This window comes from Pipistrellus kuhlii, unplaced genomic scaffold (genome assembly GCF_014108245.1).
Source record: "Pipistrellus kuhlii isolate mPipKuh1 unplaced genomic scaffold, mPipKuh1.p scaffold_m20_p_1, whole genome shotgun sequence".
In the NCBI taxonomy this organism is placed as follows: Eukaryota; Metazoa; Chordata; class Mammalia; order Chiroptera; family Vespertilionidae; genus Pipistrellus; species Pipistrellus kuhlii.
In genome coordinates, this window is record NW_023425404.1 from 196,905,703 (window position 1) to 196,930,453 (window position 24,751).

Here is a 24,751-nt window from a genome sequence, read left to right on the forward strand (position 1 = left end):
CTGTCAGCCATGGGGCGGGGGTGAGGGCCGCCCCTCAGAGAACACGATGCCACAGGCTTCCAGCTCCCCAGACACAGGCAGACGGCGTGCCAGCCGCCGGGGGAGGCCAGTGCGGGCTCTTGGGAAAGGAAGCACTGTGTGGTTCCCACGCGTGAAAACAGGCCGGGGGTCTGAGTGGACCCCTTCACCATCAGCCTCAGCCCCACCTCCCACCTCCTCGCCTCCAGCCCCTCTCCACCCGACTTGGCTCACTGCTGGGCTCCACAGACTTCCTGGCCACACCGGCTGCAGGGGTCCGTCCCCTGCCTTGCCCCGCAGGCCTGGCCCCTGCAGCCCCAGCTCCCAGCTCCCAGCCTGCACCTCACCGTCCTGCCTAATGCATGGCCTGCGGTCCCTCCACTCAGCAGCTGCCTGTCACCCACTCAGCGCCCTGGGTCCCTGCCCCTCGCCCAGCCCAGCCCCATTCCTCAGCCCCGGCCTCTGCCCCCCTCGGAGCCACCCCCAGAGGAGGGAAGGGACCTCGTGGTGGAAAGTGAGAGGATGGCTCCCCCGGTGTCTCTGGGCAAGGACCCAGCCTGGGTCTCAGCTTCTCTGCCTGTAACTCAGGGTCGCAGACCCTCCTGTCACAGAGCCGCCATCAGAATGAACTGCCTCGTGCCTGCGGCTCTCAGCCCCACACGGCTCCGTCCCCCGCCCCAGTCCCTCCGTGCGCATCTCCCAGGCCAGGCCGGGCTGCCAGAAGCTGGGTCAGGGCCAGTGCACCGCCCGTCGGAGCCAAACGCAGACCGGGGGCGGCAGAGGCCGGGTGAGGATGACCCCTCGTCCTCGGATCCGTCCTGCTCCCCGGGCTCTGATTTAACTCAGAGGCTGTGACATGTGGCGCCGTGTGTGCCATGTGACCGCCAGCCGCTCAGGCGGGCCCAGGGCGAGGAGGCCGCCAGACCGGCTAAGGCGCCGTCTCCCACGCCGGGTCCCAGCACCTGGCTGCCCTCCGGCCATCTGCCCCCTCCAGCAGGCCTGCGCTCCCCCCACCCCACCCCCACCCCGACCTGGGGCTGCAGTCAGCTCCACCCGCTCCTGGCAGGAAGGTGGGCGAGTGGGCGAGAGGCCCGGGCTCAGGGCCAATCCGCTGAGCCGCTCCGAGCCCCCGGCCACCTGCCCCAGCCCCGGGGGCCGCCCGTCCATGGCATGGAGCTCTGCCGACCATTCGGTTCCGTTTAGTTCGGGGGCATCAGGCACAGCGGAACGGCCCGGCTCCCAGGGGCCGGGAGGGACGCGGCGAGCACTGCCGAGACGCGCTGAGCACGTGCTGTGTGCCGGCACCGCTCAGTGTGTCATTCAGCTTCCCCAGGGCGCGAGAACACGGTTTCATCATCCCCATTTGTCAGATGAAGAAACTGAGGCAGGAGAGGTTCCTCCCCTGCTGGCTAGCGGAGTAGACATCTGAATGCAGGTAGTCTACGTGGAGCAGCTGCTGGCTGTGAAGCTGGGTGGGCCCTGAGCTACCTCCCCCCCACACACACACACACACCCTCACCCCTCAGTGAGCTCCAGGCCCCCGGAATTCGCTCCTCGTGTCACAGCCCAGGAGGCCCAGGCTCAGAGGATGTGCAGGACTTGCCCAGGGCCACCCAGAGGACTTGACCTTGAGTCTATGGGGCTCTGAGGCCATGTCCTGAATGACTGAGCTAACAGCCTCCCTGCCTGTTACCACCGTTCACCTCCCATTTCCACACGTTATGGGGAGCCCTGTGTTACATGGGAGGCCTCCGGGAGAACAGAACCCTAAAGACGCCCCCAGTTTGTAACTTCCAGCAGGTTCTGCTCTGGTCAAGGGCACAGGGCTGGTTGTGGGTTCACTTCCCGGCTCCATCAGGGCATGTGCGGGAGGCAACCCGCCTCTCTCTCTCTCTCTCTCTCTCTCTCTCTCTCTCTCTCTCTCTCTCTCTCTCTCTCTCTCTCGTTGATTTTTCTCCCTCTCTCCTTTCTCTCTCTTTCACATCCCCTCCTCCACTTTCTCTAAAAATCAGAGGAAAATACCCTCGGGGAGGCTTAACAACAAAGCAGTCTGGCTGGATTTATGGAAGAGCCTTCTGTAGGCAAAAAGCTTTCTAACAACCCTTGCACTCTGGCTGTGGGCTTACTCCCGCATGCGTGCCTCACCACCACCCCCACCCCCCGTGGCTGCTTCCTGTAGGTCCCCCCAGGGCTCAGCTGGAAGATGACCGGAACCTCAGAGCCTGGTGGCCAGGAAAAGAGCTAAGAGACCAGGGAGCCCTGGGTTCGAATCCCCGTGTCTCCTCCCCCTCCCCTGCCCCGCCCCGCGCCCCCCGCCTCTTTCTGGCTGTGTGACTTCCTTGGGCGACTGGACCATTCCTGGTCTGCACGGTCAGAGAGCACGCCCAGCCTACAGGGCCGTGAGCGGCTCTGGAAGGTGCTGGGTGCTCGGCAAATAGATCCCCGCCCCGCCCCCCCCAGGAGCCTGCAGACCATCTGGTCCCAGGGCTGCGAGCAGATGGCTCTGGGCACGGCCCGCCCGGGTTCGGCCCACGCAGCGTGCAGGCAGCGTGACAAGGCCGGTGCCGGGCTGGCCCAGCCCAGCAGCAGCACCAGCACCGCCCGGGGACCAGCCCGGGGACGAACCGAATGCCGCAGCCCTTGCCTGGGTCTGGGCCTGGACCACGCCGGCGCCAGCACCTGACTAGGAGAGAGTTGGGAGATCTGGAAAACTGCAGCCAGACCGAACGGTGGACGGCGATGGCGGCGCGGGTGCCGACCGAGGGCACACAGACCGGAGGCAGCCCCGGACCAGCGGCTGCTCAGCGAGGCCCAGGCCCTGACTCCGGCCACGGGAGGTCTGCGGGGCGGGCCGGGGGGCCTGGGCCAGACGAGGGCCACCAGTCACACCGCAGCCTCTCTCCCACCCACTTCCTACGGGTCTCCCAGCGTCACCCGAGCCTGGCTGTCACCCCCAGCTCACAGATGCAAAGACGGAGGCGTAACGGTCACCTCATCCGCCAGGACGACTGGACATGCCAGCGCGCGGTGCCACCTCGGTCCTCACGCAGCAGTGTCGGTCTCCCAGCCCGCCCTGCCTGCCCCGCCCAGGGCTCTGCATTTCAGAGGCGGTCGGGGCGGACTCAGGTCCTGCTTTCTGTGCACACAGGACAGCTGTGGGAGGAGTCATGGCGCACAGACAAACGTCCCCAGTGGCACGGAGCAGGACGGAGGGCGGGTGCTCCACACTTGTTTCTGTGACGCGTCAGGACGATCCGGCCCGGCCCGGAGGCCAGGGGGCAGACGAGCCGGCGGCACTGCCATGGCCACGGCCGGTGGCATCAGACGCCCGCCCCTCGCCCTCGCCTGGTGACCCCCGCCATCTCTGCAGCAGCTAGAACATTCCCGATCTTGGCCCTGGCTGCCCAGGTCTGACGTGACGTGCTAGTCTCGTGCACATGTGGATCGGCGACCACGGAGACTGGCTGATACCTGCACAGCATGCACTACCCCAGCCCGCCCTCCCCGCCCTCCCCAGCCACCGAGCCCGGCACCCAGGTTCCCACGGATCGGAGGAGAAAAGTGAGGCCCGGGAGCTCCCACAGCCCGCATCTCTCATCGAGCCAAGGGTCCTGCTTGTGAGAAATAAACTTGTCGGAGGCCCGGCCGGTGTGGCTCAGTGGTTTAGTGTTGATCTGTGGACCAGGCGGTCAGGGTTAGATTCCCGGTCGGGGCACAGGCTTGGGCTGCAGGCTCCATCCCCAGTAGGGAATGTGCAGGAGGCAGCCAGTCAATGGTTCTCTCTCATCAAAGGTGTTCCTATCTCTCTCTCCCCCTCTCCTTTCCTCTCTGAATCAATTAAAAAACACATTTTTAAAATCTTCCAGCTGAAGGAGGGGTGGATAATGGATGAGACCACACAGGAAAGCAGAGGCGCCACGCCTGGTTCCTCCACCCAAAGCCAGAGGCCCGGCCACGGAAGCTGGCCGCTGCTGGCCGCCCCGAGACCTGCCGGGGGAGAGGCCCAGCCCGGAGGTCGGGGAAGCAGCCTGGGTCTCGGGGGCGTGCAGAGGGCAGAGCCCGCAGGGGTCACGGCCGAGGAGAGGGGAGGGGGCACGGCTCTCTGGGCTGAAACTCCCGGTCTGAGCCCACGCCGTGCCTAGAAGGTGCCAGCAGAGCCCACAGCCCGGCTGCCGGTGCAGACAGAGCAGAGCGGCCGCCCACTCCCCGTTTCCATGGGGATCCCCTTGAAATAACCCCGGCGCCAGGCTGCTATTCTCCTGCAGGGGCGGGGCTGGGCAAGCGGGATGGGAGGCAGCGCTCCAGCACCGGGCTGCGGGAATGCGGGCCCACACCGGCCTCCCCCTCCCTCCCCCCCAGCAGCCATGCCCACACTGGACCACGCCACTCTATATCCCTCCCCCCTAACAGCCATAACCACGCCTGACTCCCCCACTCCCTCCCCCCAGCAGCCATGCCCACACTGGACCACGCCACTCTATATCCCTCCCCCCTAACAGCCATAACCACGCCTGACTCCCCCCCCCTCCCCCCAGCAGCCATGCCCACGCCTGACCCACGCCTCCCTCCCCCCCCCTCCAGCAGCCATGCCCACACCTGACCCCCCTCCCTCCCTCCATCCCCCCTCCCTCTGTCCCCAATCCCCAAGCAGCCATGCCCACTCCTGACCCACGCCTCCCTCCCTCCCCCTCCAGCAGCCATGCCCACACCTGGACCACGCCTCCCTCCCTCCATCCCCCTAGCAGCCATGCCCATGCCTGGACCACGCCTCCCTCCCTCCCCACAGCAGCCATGCCCACGCCTGGACCACGCCTCCCTCCCTCCCCACAGCAGCCATGCCCACGCCTGGACCACGTCTCCCTCTCTCCATCCCCCCCCTCCAGCAGCCATGACCACACCTGACCCCCCTCCCTCCCTCCCCCCCCAGCAGCCATGCCCACGCCTCCCTCCCTCCCCCCCCCCTCCAGCAGCCATGCCCCCACCTGGCCTACGCCTCCCTCCACGCCCCCAGCAGCCATGACCACACCTGACCCACACCTCCCTCCCCTCCCCGCCCCAGCAGCCATGCCCAGGGCCTGGGGGCAGCAAGGCCACGCCTAGCAGTGGAAGGCGGGAAGGGAACGGCGATCGCACCCTCAGCATCGGCGGCCTCCTCGGAGAAGGCTCCATGCCAGCCCAGGGGACACGGCCCGGGTCCCCCCAGGTCCCTCACCGCAGCACCCTGACCTGGGCGAGCCGCTGGACTTGGGTGCCTCACCCAGCCGGCAGCCACCACGGGCTCCGGCCCCGCGCGGGAGGCGGAGGCGCTGGCCCGGTGACCCTAAGACACCGGAAGGCCTCCCCTCCCGCTGCCGTGTTTGCGGAGCCTCCGGGGCAGGCGGCTCCGGTGTCTCTGTGGCCGTGACCGTGGCCATCCCGCGCTGCGGGCACGGAGAAGGCCGGGCGGCTGCTGCCGGGCTCCGACCTCCAGAGCAACAGCCCGTCCCGATGCGGGCAGGAGAGGACGGAGCGGCAGGGGCGGCGGGAGAGGTGCAGCCCCTTTCTTAGGCCCCCCCCCCCTCTCTCTCCCTCTCTCTCTCTCTCTCTCTCTCTCTCTCTCTCTTTTTAATATATTTCATTGATTTTTTACAGAGAGGAAGGGAGAGAGATAGAGAGCCAGAAACGTCGATGAGAGAGAAACATCGACCAGCCGCCTCCTGCACATCCCCCACCGGGGATGTGCCCGCAACCAATGTACAATGCCCTTGACCAGAATTGAACCTGGGACCTTTCAGTCCGCAGACCGACGCTCTACCACTGGGCCAAACCGGTTTCGGCTCTAGGGCCCCCTCTAGATTCCCGGAATTCCGGTCCTAGATGGTGCTGGGGCGGCATTTCCTGCGGCAGCGAAATCAGCTCCAGGAGACACGGGGTGCCGGGGGAACAGCAGAGCTGGGCGGAGCCCCAATTCCACTGCCCGCTGGACGTGTGACCTGGGCAGGGAGCATGGCCTCTCTGAGCCCGTTTCTCCTCACTGCGGGGTGCGGAGGGTGGGGATCGGGGGGTGGGGTGCAGGAGGTGGGGGGGGGGCAGGAGGGGGATGTGGGGGGGGGGGGCAGATGGCAGCTGAGCTGAGGACTGGCTGCCTGTGGCCGTCACCTGGCCCTGCTCCCAGCACCTATCCCACAGACACTGGCTTTCCCCGCCTGCACCAGTGCCCATTCACCCACTCATAAGGCGTGGGTGCCGGGAGGAGGGCTGCCCAGTGCCCATCTGGGTCAGAGGAACCAAGCAGCACTCGGCCGCCCTCAAAGCTCGCCAAGCGCGGGAGGGAAACGCCCGGGGCCGGCGCGGCGGGTCAGCTGGGGGATCCGGCCCCTCCGGCCCGCGGGACGCGCCAAGCTTCCTCCCAGCAACGAGGGGAGGCAGGGAGGAGCCGGCCAGCGAGCCGTGAGCTGTCCCAGGCACGGTACCCCCCCTCCCCAGGCAGTCGGGGAGGCCCCGCAGACCTGAGCAGGGGCTGGTTTGGCATCTGAAGGCCTGGGTTCAAATCCCAGCCCACCCACTATGAGCTGTGAGCCCCTGACCCCATTTCCTCGTCTGTCCATTGGAGACAGCCATTGCACACGCCCCGGGGTCTCGAGCAGACCGCCTGGGCCTGCGCGGGGGTCCCCAGCCCACGTCACCGCCGGTCACCACACCACATGCTCCTTATAGAGATACAGACCACGACCCAGCCCCAGGTCTGCACCCCCTGCCCCAATTTCCCACCTGCCACCCCCTGCCCCAATTTCCCACCTGCCACCCCCTGCCCCAATTTCCCACCTGCCACCCCCTGCCACCCTGCCCCATATGGACTCGCACCTGTACCCGAACAAATGTCCCCGTTTGGGGTTTGGGAAACTGGGTCACTGCTGGAGAGGAGCCGTCCACAAGGTGTGCCGGGGGCCCAGGGCTGCCCCTGAGGGCTCCCCACTCCACGTCCCATGTTCCCTGGCCTGGGACTCAGGGTATCACACAGAAGCAACCTCCAGCTGGACGCCCAGCCCCCAGGGCCTGCAGGTTCAGTCCCCTCAGCCCAGCGCAGACCAGCACCCTCCCAGATTCCCCACAGGAGCCTCCGGACCGGGCTGGCCACCAGCCACACCCCCACCCCGCAGGCGGCCACTCCTGGCCCCAGTGGTCCAATGGCAGGCCACCCCTCCGGGGTCACGGGCGGGACTGCCTGGGTCAGAGGGCAGGTCACGGCCTCAGAATCACCAACAACCTCTCCCTCGGATGCTGACAGCGGACGGTGGGTGGCCCCCTGCACCGTGGCCCGGAGTCGGCGGGAAGACCAGCCTCTGCCAGGACCTTCCCGAAGCCAGGTGCACCGTGCATGCTGTCACCTGCAAGTGTCCCCAGGAGACATCTTCTGGCCCCGGGTCAGAGCCAGCGCTATAAGCACACAGGGCAGGCACAGAGGAAGGCTGGCCCAGGGGACCGAGTGCCTCGGTGCCATCCCTCCCCTCTGCCCCCGCCACCGTGATGTGCAAGTACCAGGGACTAAGGCAGGGAGGGGTCCCCAAAGAGGAAGGAGAGGAGTGAAGGCCATCGGAGGGGCCCCAGCACCTGCACCCAGCTCCTCAGAGGGCGTGACTTCTGGGACCCTCAGGTTCCTCACCTGTAGAATGGGAAGAACCCCGCGCCTCGAGGCTGTTCACAGTTCAGCGAGATGAGCTGCCATAAACATGACGCGATGGTTGGGGGGCAGAGGGGACAGCGGAGCCTGAGGGAAGCCGCCCTGGGAGGTGCAGGACGCCAGACCACGTCTGTGACTCTGCTTCCTCCCAGGGGACCTCGGCCCTCAGAGATCTAACTTCCGCGGCCTCGCGGGGCAGCCCCAGCAGGCGGGGAGCAGGAGGCCAGGCCTGCGCAGAGCTGGTCTGAGCTGCAGCTGGAGATCCATTCCTGCTTGGGCAACGGGGGCCTCTGAGCCGCCTTTGTTCGGCCTCAATGGGCCCTTCAGCCCAGGGCTCGGGAGGACAACGGTCCCCACTGTGCCAGGAGGCAGTGCCCAGCCTGGGAGGCACAGCGGGGCCGGGGGCCTGCTCCCCAGGCAGCTGGCGAGTGCCTCCTGGGCTTAGGCAGAGGAGCCTGGACCGTCACTTAGCACATGTCCCTTAGCGCATGCTGCTCCTCCAGCCTGGAATGCACTGGAATGCCATGTCCTTCCTTCCTTCACCCGCCCTCATCCGCCCTGCCTACCATGTAGTGGTCATTCTAGAAATAGCTGTTGAACGAATGAATGAGTGAATGAGTGAGTGAATGAATGAGTAAATAGTTGAATGAATGAATAACTAAACAATTGAATGAGTGAGTGAGTGAATGAGTGAATGAATGAGTGAGTGACGGCAACAACCTTGATCTTCAATGTTGAACACCCAGCTTCCCCTGTCCCCCTGGGCACAGACAGCGGACCACTGACCGTCTGTTGAACAAAAGCTGAAAAGAACGTTCAACCTCATTGGTATTCAGAAAAGGAATTAAAACAAATAGTTTTCATCCATGCTATTTGCGAAGGTCAAACAAATTAGAATGCCTAATGCTGAGCAGCAGGCGGTAAAACAGGAACTTTCTGGAGAGTAACGTGGTCACACGTGTCGGGAACGTTAAGCACGTTCATGATTTCACATAAAACTGCAGGCCTGGGACTCTCTCTCAGGAAAATTACTCCCGAGTCCGGGGGAGGGGCATGAGCAGGGGGCTTCATACACAGAGTTCATTCACTCAGTGTGGGTTACAGAAAAGGAAAAAAAAGCCGCCTAATTACCCAGCAATCAGGAGTGATTACATGAACCATGCATGTTTCATAGGCAGGTGCACAGCCGATAAAGGAAGGGGGGAGGCAGGCTGGGTACCAGTTACAGCTCTCCTCTCCTCTCCTCCCTGCTATACCTGGGGACACACTTTATTAACAGTAAACTTGGGGGGATGGCTGGGGGCCCCCACTCCACTGCCCCTCCCCGGGCCTGTGGGGAGAAATGGGTATAAAGGTTGGGATCTAAAATGAGAGCAATCGGCCAGCCGCGTGGCCCAGTGGTTGAGCATGGACCTATGAACCAGAAGGTCACGGTTCGATTCCCAGTCAGGGCACAGGCCCAGGTTGTGGGCTCCGTCCCCAGTGGACAGCGTACAGCAGGCAGCCGACCAATGATTCTCTCTCATCACTGACGTTTCTTTCTTTCCCTCTCCCTTCCTCTCTGAGATCAATAAAGACACGTTTTAAAAAGTTTAAAAGGAAAGCACTCAGTGCCCAATGGGTGATAGACTCTCACATTTCCACCAATCACAAAAGCCAAGGGGGCGGGAGGCAGGCCCAGGAGCCCACCTTTCCAGGAAGTCCCGCCTTCCCCATACATCGCGGAACTACCTAATTTGTGGGGCCCAGTACAAAATGAACACGCCTCTGGGTTTCTGATACTTTGTCATTTGGGGGATTTTAATTTATTTTGTTGCTTTAAAACTCAATGCAGAGAAGTTGTTGACTGTAGGGAAAATAAAGTTAATTCAAATTTTGGGGTGGAAAAATGAACACGCAGCACCCCTTGTTCAAAAAGCAGCGGGAGGCGTTAAGACACGAAGCCCTTCCCTTTCTCCGTGACTTGTCATGGCTCATTTGTTTGCTGTTTAATGCCAAGGGAAATAAAGTTAAAGGTTCACATTATCGGCCTGAGTTTTATCACTCATCATTCTGTGGTGCAATTCAAGTCTCCAATGCACATCTAAGCTAAGGTGACCAGACGTCCCATTTTTGGCCGGACAGTCCCAATTTTTAACAATGTGTCCCGTGTCCCGCGGCGTTTTAAACAAGTCCCGATTTTTGGAAAGATTCTTAAAAATCGGGTCTGTCCCGCCAAAAGCGGGATGTCTGGTCACCTTAATCTAAGCGCGTGGCACTGGGGTGCAGGATCGCCGAGACACGCCATCTGCAGCCGGGGCTCCCCACGCATGAGCTTTGTTCTCCCCAGAGCAGGGAAACGCTGCCCAAACCTCTGTTTTTATTCCACTTTTCTTTCAATCCTCACCAGTGGGAGGGAAGGAGGAGGAGAAGGGGGGGAGGGAGAGAGGGAGATTGATCTGAGAGAGACACATCCATCGGTTGCCTCCTGAACACACTGCTACCAGGGCTGGGGGACCTGCAGCGGAGAATTGACCAGGAATTGAACCCACAACCCTTCAGTCCCTGGGCCAACTCTCTAACCACTGAGCAACCAGCCAGGATTCTTTTTTATTATTATTTTTATGGATTTCAGAGAGGAAAGGAGAGGGAGAGAGAGACAGAAACATCCGTGATGAGAGAGGAACATCATCGATCGGCTGCCTCCTGAACACCCCCCACGGGGCATCAAGCTCTGACCAGGAATGGAAGCGTGACCTCGGTTCCTGGGTCACAGCTCAACCACGGAGCCAATCCGGCCGGGCTGTATGCCACCTGCTGGTGCTCAGACCTTCCACACGCCCCTCCCTGCCGGCGGGGAGGGGAGGCAGAGGAGGAGCCCGGGCCCTGCTTCCCCTTCTCACAGAAGTAACGGGAGCAATAAGCGCCTGCCAGAATGTCACTGCCTCCTTCCTGCGGCCGCATGGCGCTCCGCTCGCTCCCCAGGAAGCACGGCCTCTGGGCTGCCGCCGCCCCTGCTCCCGCAGTCACACTGCTGAGCCCGCCGCCGCCACACCCCGAGGGCAGGGGCCACGCGAGGGAGCCGCCTGGACACACACACCTGCCGCCTCTGCTCTCACACACGCCATCGCCCCCCAATGTCACGTACAAAGCAGGGGTTCACGGATGAAATGATTAAAGACTTCAGGGTGGCCATGGCAGGCCTGAACCAGCCAGGTCCCACACCTGACAGCTGCACGGCGCCAAGCCAGCTGGGCAGTTCTTACAACCTCACGCTTAACTGGAAAGCAGCTTTCAAAACAGTCTGGAGGAGAGATTGTGGCTCTTCTTGCAAACGGACCCGGGCGTTTAGAAAGCCTGGAGGGCCATCAGCCCCGGGCAGAGCGGCGGGTGGGCCTGCAGGCTGTGGGCGCTGCTCCCCTGCGACGCCCCCGAGCCCCAGCCTTCACAGCCGCCCTCAGACCCCATGCCCCTCGCACAGACACAGCCGGGGCCCTGAAGGCTCTCAGGGTAAACGCCGGAAGCTGGAGCCAGCACAGAACCAGGCGATGGGGTGGGAACGTGGATCAGAAGTCGATGTCCATCTTGCAGAAAGAAACTGAGAAAAACCCTGCTCCGTGACTTGGTTAGGATGAGTGTGTGGCTCACGGCGTGACAGTGTGGGGAGAACGACACCCCCATCAGGGGGTGGGCCTTCGGAGTCCACAGCCCCCGCCCCTCAGGGCCGGTGACAGCCCAGGGCGGGGAGCAGGGCAGGGAAACTGAGGCTCGGGGAGGCCTGTGCTCTAGGACACCCCGAAGTGTCCTGTAGCCGCCTCTGCCCCGCCCCCCCCCCCCAATGGAGACCACGTGAGCCTGTAATCCAGGGAGGCTTATGCAGTGGGCATTCCTAAACGGAGACAATGGAGCAAGATCTGAGCAGTCCACACCCTGCTGTTCCAAATTCAGAGGTGGCTCCCCCACACCCCTGGGCTGGCTCTCCTGCACCCCTGGGCTGGCTCTCCTGCACCCGCTCAGCTGGCTCCCCCACACCCCTGGGCTGGCTCCCCCCACCCCTGGACTGGCTCCCCCCACCCCTGGGCTGGCTCCCCCCACCCCTGGGCTGGCTCCCCCCACCCCTGGACTGGATCCCCCCACATCCCTGGGCTGGCTCCCCCCACCCCTGGGCTGGCTCCCCCCACCCCTGGACTGGCTCCCCCCACACCCCTGGGCTGGCTCCCCACACACCCCTGGGCTGGCTCCCCACACCCCTGGGCTGGCTCCCCACACCCCTGGGCTGGCTCCCCACACCCCTGGGCTGGCTCCCCCGACCCCTGGGCTGGCTCCCCCACACCCCTGGGCTGGCTCTCCTGCACCCGCTCAGCTGGCTCCCCCCACACCCCTGGCTGGCTCCAGGGCACCGCACAAGCAAGTGCCCTCCTAGCTGAGGTTTCTGGGGTGGGGATGGCATTGGGTGGCCAGGCTGACTCTGACCCTGAAGAACAGACACCATTGTGAGCGAGCGATAGTGACTAAAGGCTGGCTGTGCCGGGCCCGGGCTGGGCGAGTCCCGGACCCAGGCTGTTCAAAGCCTTGGGGGAGTGGGGGGTCCATGGAGGAGAGACGGCAGCATCACGCGATTGCACATCCTTCCCTTCGAGTGATCAAAGCAACAACCAGAGAGGAAACTGAGGCCCGGAGAGACTGAGCAGCCCGCCCGGGACCAGGGACCAGGGACCGGGGCCAGACCCATGGGCGCGGGTCTCCTGACCCCTGACCCCGGGTATCTCATCGGGCCGCACACCCCAGCCCCGAGTCCCAGGCAGGAGACCGGAGCTGGGGGCTCTGAGGGAAGCCAATAAAAGGGAGGGAGGCGGTTCCCACAACAGAAAGCAACTCAAACCCTCCGGCTCACGCCACCATCCTGGGGGCGAGGGACGGGCAGCGGCCTCGGGGGCTGGACACCCATGAAGGCTGTGCGGGAGGTGCCATCGGTGACATGTAACGGCAGCTTGGCTTCCGCCCCTGCACCGGGTCCTGAGGTGGGTGCAGATCAGGCCTGGTTCATCCACGGAGTCCCAGGCGAGGCCTGCACCCTGGTTCTCCCTCTGCCCGGCCTCGCGGGGCTGCTGGGCTTCGTGCTGTCACCAGGGGGCTGGCTTCCTGGGAGCTCTACTGCCCACCCCCCACATTAGCTGCCTCGCCCGTCCCGGAGCCAGTGGGTGCTCTGGGGTCACGCTGGCCGCACCCATGGCCACACATCTCCTGCTGGGAACCACCCCTGTTCTCCGGAGGGCGAGGACTAAGTGCACGGAAATCAGCCATAACACCCACCACAAGGTGCCAATCCAGCCCAGGCTGGGCTTCCCAAGGGCGGCACCCCCTCGCCAGGGGGGCTCAGGCTGGGCAGAAAGCTGACGTTATCCAGGGCACAATTCAAAACCAGGAAGGCAACACCAGGCGGCAGAGCGTGCCTCACGCTGGGCGGAGAGCGGCCTGTGTCCCCTCCTGACCTGGCCGGTTCCTGAGCAAGTCCCTTCCCTCCTCTGTGCTCCCTGTCTGCCCTCAACTCTGCAGAGATAAACCGATGACTCTGAAGCCACGTGGCGCACACAAAGGTGGCAAAGATACAGGGTTAGAGACGCAGGAACACGTCTGCCCGTGCATGGAAGAGGCATGTGCGTACAACAGAGTTTTAGGGCAGAGACGCTGCAGGGAGGGACAGCTGTGGGCCCAGCAGAAAGCAGGCCCCAGACTGCCTTCCCTGCCAGGCGTCTTCCCAAAGCAGCCCAGCCACCTGCCACCTTCCGGGCCACCTCCCCTGGCTGTGAGATCCTGTGGCTGGTCCATCACTGCCTGCCCAGAGCCAGACCCAGCGTCAAAAAAAAAAGGTAAACACTGCTCTGACTAATTCACACTAAGGTGTGAATGATTAGCCAAACCTAAGCCTTTCCTGAAATAGTTAAGACTTTACAAGAAACTCAGAAACTCAAGAAGGACTCCTCCTCCTGAAGATGGAATTTAACTTGAGCCCCAAAGGATGAGAAGAGCAGGGGGAAGGGGGTGTGCCGAGAGAGGACACAGCCCATGCCAAGCCTAGAAGCAAGGAAAGCGGCCTGCTGACGGAACAGGAAGGGGATCCGAGCATTTGTGGATGGAAGGACCCGGTGGGACAGGCATTCGCACACCTGGTTGTTGTTTTTTTAAACTCCCAGCATGCACTATTTTCTTGCGGAGTTCTTACAGGAACAAGATTTTACATTTTTTTAAAATATATTTTATTGAATTTTACAGAGAGGAAGGGAGAGGGATAGAGAGTTAGAAACATCAATGAGAGAGAATCATCGATCAGCTGCCTCTTGCACACCCCCTACTGGGGATGTGCCTACAACCAAAGTACGTGCCCTTGACCGGAATCGAACCTGGGACCTTTCAGTCCGCAGGCAGACGCTCTATCTTCTGAGCCACGCCGGTTTGGGCAAGACTTTCACATTTTAACAGCGTGTTTATTCAATGTTCCTAGCAGACCCAAGGCTGAGCGGAGTGCTCTCTGTGTCAGCATGATCGCTGTCCTGGAGGCCGTTAGCACTTCTCCCTTTGCAGAGGGAGGAAGGGAAGCGCAGAGAGGTTCAGTGACTGGCCCAAGGCTGCACAGCCCGGGAACCAGCAGAAGCGGAATCTGAACACAAGTCCCTCTGACATCCAGATCAGTAACGACCCTGTGCACTGAGCACAAAACGCAAGTGAGGTGCAAGTGTGAGCGTCGGCTTTCACGCAGGGAGGCCGGGATCCCCTATCCTTCTATTTCTAATCGTTTCGCTATTGCTTCCTCCCCTGGGCCCTGCCCTCCCTGAGGCAGGAGCTTCTGATCTTCCCTCTGCATCCCTGGCACCTGAGCCTTACACCCTACAAACAATGGGTGCTCAGTCTGGTGTGCAGACAAAGGCCAAGCCTCAGTCTCTTCATCTGTAAAATGGGGATAAGGAGCATGTGGCTGTGTGTGAGGCCCCAGAGCACCATGGGAGCTCAGCATACCCCCACTGCTAGTCATCCATCTATCATCCGAGGTGGCTCCTTCCTCCACCGTCCCTCCTGACCCTCGCAGACACCCAAGGACCTGCAGGCAGGGTGACACTAGCCACTCCCGTTTTAAAGATGGGGAAACTGAGGCAGGGGTGTCTTTAACATCACAGGACTTCCTTCTAGAACATGGGCTCCCTACCCAAGGGCAGATCTCTATCCAGTCCCCTGGGCTAAAAAAAAGTGACCGGCACAGCCGAAACTGGTTTGGCTCAGCGGTAGAGCGTCGGTCTGCTGACTGAAAGGTCCCAGGTTCGATCCCGGTCAGGGGCATGTACATTGGTTGCGGGCACATCCCTGGTAGGGGGTGTGCAAGAGGCAGCTGGTCGATGTTTCTCTCTCGTCGACGTTTCTAGCTCTCTATCCCTCTCTCCTCCTATCTAAAAAATCGATAATATATATATATATATATATTTATATATATATATATATTTTTTTTTTTAAAGTTACCGGCACAGAGTAACAATTTGCTGAATAAATGAAGAGGAATGACAAACCCTCAGGTCTCCTCTCGCTGTGCCTGCCCCTTGCCCTCCCTGTGAGGGGTGAGCTATGAAAGAGAAGGGCAGAATGGATGAGCCTCGGGGTCTGCAAATGTCCCCTGGGGTGGGGGGCGGGGAGCCTTCTTCCTTTCAGCCTCTCAGCCCTGCGCTGCCTGCCCTCCGTGTGGAGCCGGGACACGGGGCTCCCTCCAGGAAGCCAGACCGGACCTGCCAAGATCCCTGTCTCTGGGCCAGAGCCTGACTCCGGGCACCTGCCAGCAGCCCAGAGGCCTCTCCGCAGCCGGGAGCAGGGAGAACCCAGGACACACATAGGTCCTTCCTGGACCTCCCAAGGCCAGCGGCACAGGCCACCCAGCCTGAAGGGCACCCGCTCCCTCTCCCCACACACCGGCAGCAGAGCATGACTCAACGGTTCTCTTCCGGGGAGCGCCCCCCACGGCACCCACAGCACCCACAGCCGTTACACACCCAGCCTCTGCCCCCGGGTCAGGCTGCCCTGAGCCCACCCTGCCGGGCCCAGCGCTCCCCCAGCCTCCGCGGAGCTCGGGCTACCGGCTCGGCTTCATTTCCGGCGGCGGAGCCGGCAGCAAGGACACCACCGGGAGGCGGTCACCGCTGCGGACCCGCACAGGCTCCCGCCCAGGCGCCCACGCACCAGCCCTCGGCCAGGCCCCGCGCCCTCCCCCTGGGCACCCACCGGGCCCCCTCACTGAGACCCACCCTCCTGCAGCCGGGAAGGTGCGGCGATCCCAACCCTGCGAGGCCCGGCGCCCGCTGCGGGAGCTGCCCTCCGCTGGCCCCGCCATCCCGGCCCCGCACCCAGGGCGCGGGAGGCGGCTCCGGGGACCTTGGCAGTCACTGGCCTGAGGAGGAGGCAGGGCCCTCCGCACCCTCCGGCCTCCGGGCGGGACTGGGCTCGGCTCCCAGGGCCCATTCGGGGGATGACAGAGGCAGGGAGGGCCCTTTTGGGGTGCCATGTCCCACTTTTTTTTTTTAATCTGACAGTTTGGGGTCAGCTGCTTCCTCCCAGTAAAACTCACCGGGAATAAAAGCCCAGCCCCACGCCGGCCCTTCTCCCAGCCCTGGGCCTGCCCTGGAGGCACAGGGAGGGGCCGGGGCGCAGCCTCCCCGGAATCAGGCGATGCCTCCCCCACCCCCACCCCACCCCATCCCTCTCCGCCTCCGGAGCGGACGGACAGCCTGGAAAATTCCGCGGGCTTTGGGCAGGGCCCACAGGGCGAACCCGGGGTTCTAAGCAGCCCCTCTCCCGGGGCTTCTGCACCCGCTTCGCCGCAGGGCGGCCGGTTTGAAAGCGGGGCCCGGGCCACCTCGGGGTGCCGCCGGCGGGCGCGGAGGAGGCGCGGGCCGCGCCGGGGCTCCCTCCCCTCCCCGGGCCCGGGCGGGGGGCAGGTGGTTGGGGCGGTGGGTGGATGGGGCGGGGGGACAGACACACAGGCGGTGCACACCTTCGGAGGGCACTCGGTGCGACGGCATCGCCACGCCGCGGCCGGAGGCGCGGACACGCTAGTTACCTTCGGTCACGTAGCCGTGGTCCCGCAGGAAGCCGTGGTTAATCTTCCGCGCGTCCGCGTCCTCGCCCATTGAAGGCCGCGCCCGGCGCCCTGGGCATGCCCCGCCGCGCCACACAGTCCGCAGAGGCCGCGCCGCGGGCCATGCCGCCGCCTAGCAGGGGCGCGGGCCGGGGCCGCGGGGCGCGGGCATCGCGGCGGGAGGGGCGCGGGGAGCGGAGCGGGCGCCGCGGTCAGACGCGCGCGCGGCGGGGGGCGGGCCGGGGCCGGGGCGCGCATCCCTCCGGGCGTGCGGGCGGCGCGCTGCGTCCGTGCGCCCGGCGGCGGCGGGGCTGGGTGCGGGCGCCGGGCTGCGGCGGCGGCGGAGGGAGGGGCGCGCACGGCGCTGCGCTCCGGAGCCGGGCCGAGCCGGTGCGCGGGCGGGGGCCGCCGCCGCAGGCCCCTCCCTCCGCCGCCGCCCGCCCGCTGCCCCGGCCCCTCCCCGGCCCCGCGCCCCCAGGTGGAGCGGCCGCACCGGGCACCTGGGCGCTGCGGCCCCGCGGGCCGGCACCTTGGGTACCGGTTCCGCAGCCGGGAGGGAGGGAGGCGGGAGGAGGGAGGAAGGCGGGAGGAGGGAGGGGGCACCTTGAGTGCCAGGTGCTGCCGTGATGGGAGAGGTGACCAGCTGAAGGACATGAGAAGGGGGGCAGGTGGGCAGCGTAGGGGACACTGGAAGGACGGGGGCGGGGCCGGGGAGGGGGTTCAGGCGCCCCTTCTTTGGTAGAGAAGGCGGGTAGGACCCGTTCTGAAGGCCACCCCAGGGCAGAATCGGGTCTGTGGGAAGATGCTGGGTGGGGTTGGGGGCCTCGGGGAGGGTCAGCACTCTGCACGGTAAAGAAAGCTCTCTACAAGGCAAAGAAATCACGGAGCTCTGCCTGGAGGAGGCCACCTACTCCCAAAGAAAGCTCTCTACAAGGCAAAGAAATATCAGAGCCAGCTGGGAGTAGGTGGCCTCCTCCAGGCAGAGCTCCGTGATTTCTCCCCATGCTCACCTCTCTACTCACTGGTGAGACAGTGTTGGGACAGCCCGGGGTCACTCCAGAAACGGGATGCACAATTGGGAGTCCCTGTTCCTCTCCCCACCAAGCCCAGCAGGGACCTCCCGCCGGCCTCCCCTGTTACCAGTGTGATCTGAACCGCGGGGTACACAGCGCCAGCCCCCCACCCCCCAATATCAGTCCCTTCGTTCACTGATCCGCCACCTCCTCCAGGCTGGCCCCTCTGGCTGCTGACACTGAGATGCTGCCACTTGGGGCTTTCTGGAATTGTGCCATAGACCGGCCGGGAGCGGCTTAGTGTCTGGTTCCTCAGGTTCCGCGTGTGTCTGTGGCGTTCACGCATTAGCTTGCGTTACGTGCAGCTGCACTTGGTCCATTTTCGTTGCTATCATACTCCATTGCAGAAGCACACTGCAGCGCGTCCTCCTGCGGTGGGTGTTTAGCTGGTTGGGGCCTGGAGGTGATTGTGAATAAAGCAGGTCTCGGCAGACACCGGGGCTGGCTTCCGTGGGGTGTAGACACGCATCCGGGAATTGCCAGGACGGCCTGTGAGTGGAGAGCTCAGCCGCTGATGTCAGAGCCGATGGGAGAGAGTCCCCGTGGCTCCTCCACCTCCTCACCAGGTGCTGTCACTGTGAGGGGTTCTAGCCATTCCCCGCCCCCACCCCCGCCCCTGGCACCCCTCCCGCTCCCCACGCAGGAGGAACTGTAATCCTGCCCAGCCCTCACCCTCAACCCTTCACAGCCCTCTATCTCCCGGCCCTCAGCTCTCAAACCCCCCCACACTCCCCCTGCGACACTGGGCTCACCCTCCCTCGGGGGGCAGAACACTGACTTTCCTGCCTCCAGTGTTCCTGGCTCCGGCAGCCACAGGCTGGAGCCTGAAGGTCTCCCGGGATGGCCCCACCCCACCCTCCCGCCCCTCCCACCATCCCCGGAGCACCACCCTTCTTCCCTGAACATTCCCGGTTTCCCGAGGCAGGCAGCCCCTCTAAGACTGTCTGCACCTGCCCCGGCCAGCTTCTCCCCCTGGGCCAGCCTCACTGTCGTGGCCGCAGTGACTTCGGCAGCAGCTAACGGCATCGATCGGCTGGCGGGCCACAGGGCGGGCTCCGTGCTGAGCTCCCTCTCCTCCCTCCTGTCTCCTGCACACCGGGCCGATGTGCGCTTCCCGTCCCGCTTAGGATTCGGCGCAGTCATGCGACTTGCTGTGGCTGGTGAATGTGGGGAGGGACGGGTGTCCTTCTGAGTGGGAGCTTTGAGAGCATGAATGTGGTTTCTCAGATTCTTTTTTTTTCTTCTTCTTCTTCTTCTTCTAGACTTAGGGTACTTGGAGAAGTACCTATGGAGACAGGTCCTGTGTCATCTGGGGACCCTGAACGCCTGCAGGAACAGGGGCCCCTACACAATGTGTAGGGTGAGCAGGAAACAAGCGTGTGATATGTCCGGTCACTAAGATGTGTGGCTTGTTTGTTACTGCAGCATGACCTCCCCTGTGCTGACTGCTGCGCCCCCATCCGCCGGGAGGTAGCTGCGCACTCCACGTGGGTTATGGTAATCTGTCCGCGAGCACGGGGACTCTGCCTCAGCCAGAGGGCCGGCCTGGGTGGCAGCGCAGCCGTGGCCGACCCTGCAAAGAGGGGGGAGCGGCCCGCAGCATCTGCCTCCACTCGTGCTGCGTGCCCTTGCCGAGTTGGCTGCAGCTCCGATCCTTGTCTTCTTGACTCTGGGAACCAGGCTGATGGAGCAGCCCCTGATGTGGACATTGCCCGGCTCATGGCAGAGGCAAAAGAGAAAGACGGGGCCATGAGCTCACTCTCACAGCTCCACTGGCCCAAGTCAGTCACAGTGACCGCTCATGAGTTCTGCAGGGCGGGGAGGGACATGACTGGTCACATGGCCTCAATGGAGCTCCACAGAGCACACAAGTGCAGTCCTCCGAGGATGGACACCTGGGAGGAGGAGGTACGTGGAGCCGGGGGAGGCTGCGAATATTTTATGCAATAACTAGAGGCCCCCGGTGCACAACGTTCACGCACTCAGAGCTGGGAGGCCTCAGCCCGGCCTGTCCCCGTTAGCAGTCTGGGAGCCCTCTGGTGATGGCGGACTGACAGCTCAGACCCGCTCCCCCTGAGGGAGCGCACTGACCGCCAGGGGCAGCTCCTGCACTGAGCATCTGCCCCTGGTGGTCAGTGTGCATCATAGCGGCCGGTGGTTCCACCATTAGGTCCACTTGCATATCACCCTTTTATTACATAGGATTCTCTACAGCAGCGGTCTGCAAACTGCGGCTCCCAAGCCACACACGGCTTTCGAGTCACTCTTTGCCACTCTGATGACTAATGAGTTTGCCGACCACTGGGATAGGGGCTTAATCCCAAGGAACAACAGCCTGTAATTATTGGAATCGAGAGTCTAGGTCAGCGGTCGGCAAACTCTTTAGTCGACAGAGCGGCACACCATGGCTCAAAAGCCGAGTGTGGCTGGCGAGCTGCAGTTTGCCGACCGCTGCCCTTCGGCACTCAGACGTGAAAAAAAGGCGCCCATTCACTTTTCCCACGCTGCCAGCTAGCAGGGGGATCCCCAGGTCTGTGAGTCCAAAGCCTGTAGAGTCACCCATACTGGCTGGTACGAATGTGAACCAGGACGTCACAGTTCGATTCCCCGTCAGGCCACATGCCCTGATTCCAGGCTCCACCCCCAGTGTGGGGCGTGCAGGAGGCAGCCGATCAGTGACTCTCTCTCATCCTTGGTGCTTCTCTCTCTCCCTCTTCCTTCCCCTCTGAAATCAATAAAAAATACATGTTTAAAAGGAAAGAAATGGGCACATTCTGCACATTAACACTTTCCCCCTAGGTGGGCAGGCTCACCGTGACTACAGTGATGGTTATTGCTCCCCCCGGGATGGGCATTGACACTGTTGTCAGCCTCCTGAGCTCTCAAACACTACTGCAGCCACGTCCCTTTTCCTCGTTCCTCGTTCCTCATTCCTCATATCCCCGTGGGCGGTTTCCGAGGATGGACACCTGGGCGGAGGAGGTACGTGTACGCCGATAGTTACCTTCCTACGTGTTGCCAACTCAAGAAATGTGTGCACACCTACGACGTGTGTCACATTCGGAGTGATGCCTGGCGCTGGCTCTGTTGGTGAGTGGGCGGGAGAGAGCTGCCCAAGGATGTTTGTTTGATTGGCGTCTCGGGTGACAGTGCGGCCGACGATCTTCCTGTTAGGCCATTGGTGGTCCCGCTTCTGCGAATTGCCTGTTGGTCCCTTTGCCCATTGGGCGGTCTGGCTTTTTCTGTCTTGATCTCCTGGAGCTCCTTCCATCATTTTGCTACCTGGCCTCTGTCTGCTGACGTGTGCTGCCAACATCCTCTTCCGATTTGTTGCTTTTCCCTTAACGTGGCTTATGGTTCTTCCTCTCCTGCAGAGTCACTAGTTTGGATGGAGGGGAATTTGTCCATCGTCCCCCTTTAAATAGGCTGCCTGTAGGATAAATCCCTCTCTACCTCCTGAGTCACAAAAAAAGGGCTGTCGCATGTCGTTCTTGCACAGTTAAATTTAGCCCATCTGGAGCATACTGTTCCGTTTGGGGCGAAGGAGAAATCTAATTATATACCTGCCACATATAGAGCCTGCTACACAGGCAGCCAGCCTTCCTCCCGCCGCGCTATCACGCAGCCAGTTCTCCTCCGTGCCGAGGTCCTGGATCCGGAAGAGGGGATTTTTTGGACTCTCTGTTCTGCTCCGTTGAGATACTGGTTTATCCCAACACAAATTCTGCCTGTGTCGCTTGCTGAAGCTTTATAATAAGTCCTTGAGCTCAGGTCATCTTAGTCCTCCCACTCCATTCTCTTCTGTTTTGGCCAATTTGGCCCTTGGTGTTTTCGTATGAGTTCTAGAATGTGTTTGTCAGTCCACCCCAAAAAAGCCCATTGAGATTTTAACTGGATTGTGTTGAATCTATAGGTCAAGTTAAGGAAAATTGTCCCCTTAACCAAATCCAGTCTTCCATCCCATGAACATGGTACATCTCTCTGCTTCTCTCCTCAACGTTCTATCCTTTTCACTGTGCAGGTTTTTCACATCTACTGTCCGATTTCTTCTTCTCTGTCTCAGATTGTAAACGGTATTTTTACATTTTTGATGCTGATTGATCTTATTTCCTGCACACCTGCTAACATCGTGACTCCTCCGCCTAGGTTTGGAGGGCGGGGGCTGGTAGCTCCCGGCAGATTTCTGTGCAATCATGTCAGGTGTGAATAAAGACAATTTCCCTCCAGTTCCCACTGTCATTTGTTTCTCTTTCTTGCTCCTTGCCCGGGCTCTCCCCTCCAGGACGATGCTGAAGCGTGGCCACCTTGTCTTGTCCCTGGTCCCCGGGGGAAGGTCTTCCGTCTTCCCCGCTCCGCCTGGGGGTTTGCAGAGAAGCTCTTCATTAAATGGAGGGTGTCCCCTTCCATTCGTAGTTTGTTAGAGGTTTTTACCAGGAAGAAAGGTTGGGCTTTTTCAGGTGTTTTTTGTGTGTGAGGTGATTGCATAGGTTTTTTTTTTTAATTATTATTATTGTTGATATGCTGAATTACAATGACCAATTTTTCAAATGTTAAACGCACCTTGTATGCCTGGGATAAACCCACTCGGCCATGAGGTACTATCCACTGTCTATGTTGTTGAATTAGATTTGTTAAGAATTTTTGATTGGCCCTGGCTTGTTTGGCTCAGTGGATAGAGCGTCGGCCTGTATACTGAAGGGTCCCGGGTTTGATTACAGTCAAGGGCGCATGCCCAGGCTGTGGGCTCCCCAGTAGGGGGCTGCAGGAGGCAGCCAATCAATGATTCTCTCTCATCATCGACGTTTCTATCTCTCTCTCTCTCTTCCTCTCTGAGATCAATTAAAAAATATTTTTTAAATGTTTTTGATTGATCCTTAAGGAACATTAGTATTGGTCTGTCGTTTTCTCATCCCATCTTTGTCTGGGTTTTAATACCGGGGTAATTTTGCCTCTCAGAATGACTTAGGAAGTATTTTTTTTTCTTCTTAAATTTTCTGTTAGAGTTTGTGTCGAATTGGCACTATTTGTTTCTTAAATGTTTGGTAAAAGTCATCAGTGAAGACATCTGAACCTGTAGTTTTCTTTGTGGAAAAGTTCTACATTATCAATTCAATTTCTTTAATAGTCCCATAGAACTAATGAGGATGTCTTTTTTCTTCGGTAAACCTTGATAGTTCATGGCTTTCAAGTAATTTACAAATTCCATCTAAGCTGTTCATTAGTAAAAAGTTGATCCTAGGATTCCCTTATTATTCTGTTAATATCTGTAGGATCTGTAGTGATATCACCTTCTCATTCTTGATATTGGTAACCTTTTCTTTTGTTGTCCTGGTCAGTCTGGCAAGCGGACTATTAATTTTATTGATAAAAATCTCCAGGAATGAAATTTTGGCTTTATTGATTTTCTCTATCACTTTTGTTCTATGTTTTGTTAACTTGTGTTCTGGTTCCTATTATTTCCTTTCTTCTGCCTACTTTGGGCTTAATTTGCTCTTTTTTCCCCAGTTCCCTAAGATGGAACCTAAGGTAATTTATTTGAGAATTTTTCCCCAATGTAGATATTTCATGCTATCGTGTTCCCTCTAACAGTTACTGTCAATGACAGCTCACAGGTGGTGAAACGCGGTGAAAACACTCTCGCTGATGGAAGAAGTACTTTCCAGTCTCCCCGTCGATTTCTTCTTGGATGTAGGAAGTACGATGAGCCGATGTCTTCGATATCTGGAGGTTTTCCAGGGTTGCTCCTCTGTCGGTTCTAATTGAATTCCATTGGAGCCGAGAGCGTTCTCTCTGTACCGTGAATCCCTCCTCATTCACTGAAACTTGTTCTGTGGCCCGGGATGTGGTCTGCTTTGGTGTCTGTCTGTCTACGGACCTGAAAGGAGCGTGCACACTGCCCTCACGGCGGAGTGTTCTGGAAAAGCAAACCAAGTCCGGTTGATGGATAGTGCTGTTTGTGTCTTCTATTTCCTGACACATTTTGGATCTACTTGTTTTGTCAGTTATTAAAAGATGGTCACTGCTGCCCTGCTGGTGTGGCTCAGTGGTTGAGCGTCGACCTATGAACCAAGAAGTAACCATTCAATTCCTGAACAGGGCACAGGCCTGGGTTGTGGGCTCCATCCCCAGTGTGGGGTGTGCAGGAGGCAACCGATCCATGATTCTCTCTCATCATTGATGTTTCTATCTCTCTCTTCCACTCTGAAACCAATAAAAAATGTATTTTAAAAATAAAAGATGGTCATTGAAATCTCCAGCTGTAATTATGGACTCACCGGATGATGCTGGTGTAAACAAACCTACTGCGCTGCCAGTCATATAAAAGTGTGGCTCATACAATTATGGGCAGTGTATGATGCTTGATAATGATATCAAACTAGTTACTGTGTTATGCATTTATATACTATACTTTTTACTCATTATTTTAGAGTATACTCTTTCCATCTATTAAAAAAAAAAAAAAAAAAAAAAAAAAAAGCTTGCTATAAAACAGTAGCCATGCCCAGCCAGTGTGGCTCAGTGGTTGAGCATTGATCTCTGAACCAGGAGGTCTCGGTTCAATTCCTGGTCAGGACACATGCCTGGGTTATGGACTCAATCCCCAGCAGGAGATGTGCAGGAGGCAGCTGATCAGTGATTCTCTCTCATGGATGTCTCATCGATTTCTAGCTCTCTCCTTCCCCCTTCCTCTCTGACATCAATGAAAATAGTTTTTAATGACAAAACAGCGGCCGTGTGACACCGGCAGCAGCCTCCTGCATCTCATATGTTCGCTGTCTCTCGACGGCATCCTGTTCTCTTGTCCGTGATGTGATGGCGTGTCATTGAGCGCTGCACCATGCGGTACAGGCGTGCAGCCCGGGAGTGACAGCCATCCGTGCAGCCAGGTGTGCCCGCCGAGATGTGTAA

At 60.4% G+C, this 24,751-nt stretch overlaps 1 protein-coding gene across 1 annotated transcript in view; it reads right to left on the reverse strand.

Annotated features, from left to right (window-relative positions):
• The window catches only part of PPP2R2C (protein phosphatase 2 regulatory subunit Bgamma), a 78,062-nt gene extending 60,901 nt beyond the window's left edge, over nucleotides 1–17,161 (reverse strand). Inside the window, exon 1 of the mRNA XM_036420839.2 lies at nucleotides 16,752–17,161. Within this exon, the coding sequence (XP_036276732.1) occupies nucleotides 16,752–16,821 (70 nt within the window). The 5' untranslated portion in view covers nucleotides 16,822–17,161. The remainder of the gene's footprint in view (nucleotides 1–16,751) is intronic.
• Between the last annotated feature and the right edge of the window lie 7,590 nt (nucleotides 17,162–24,751).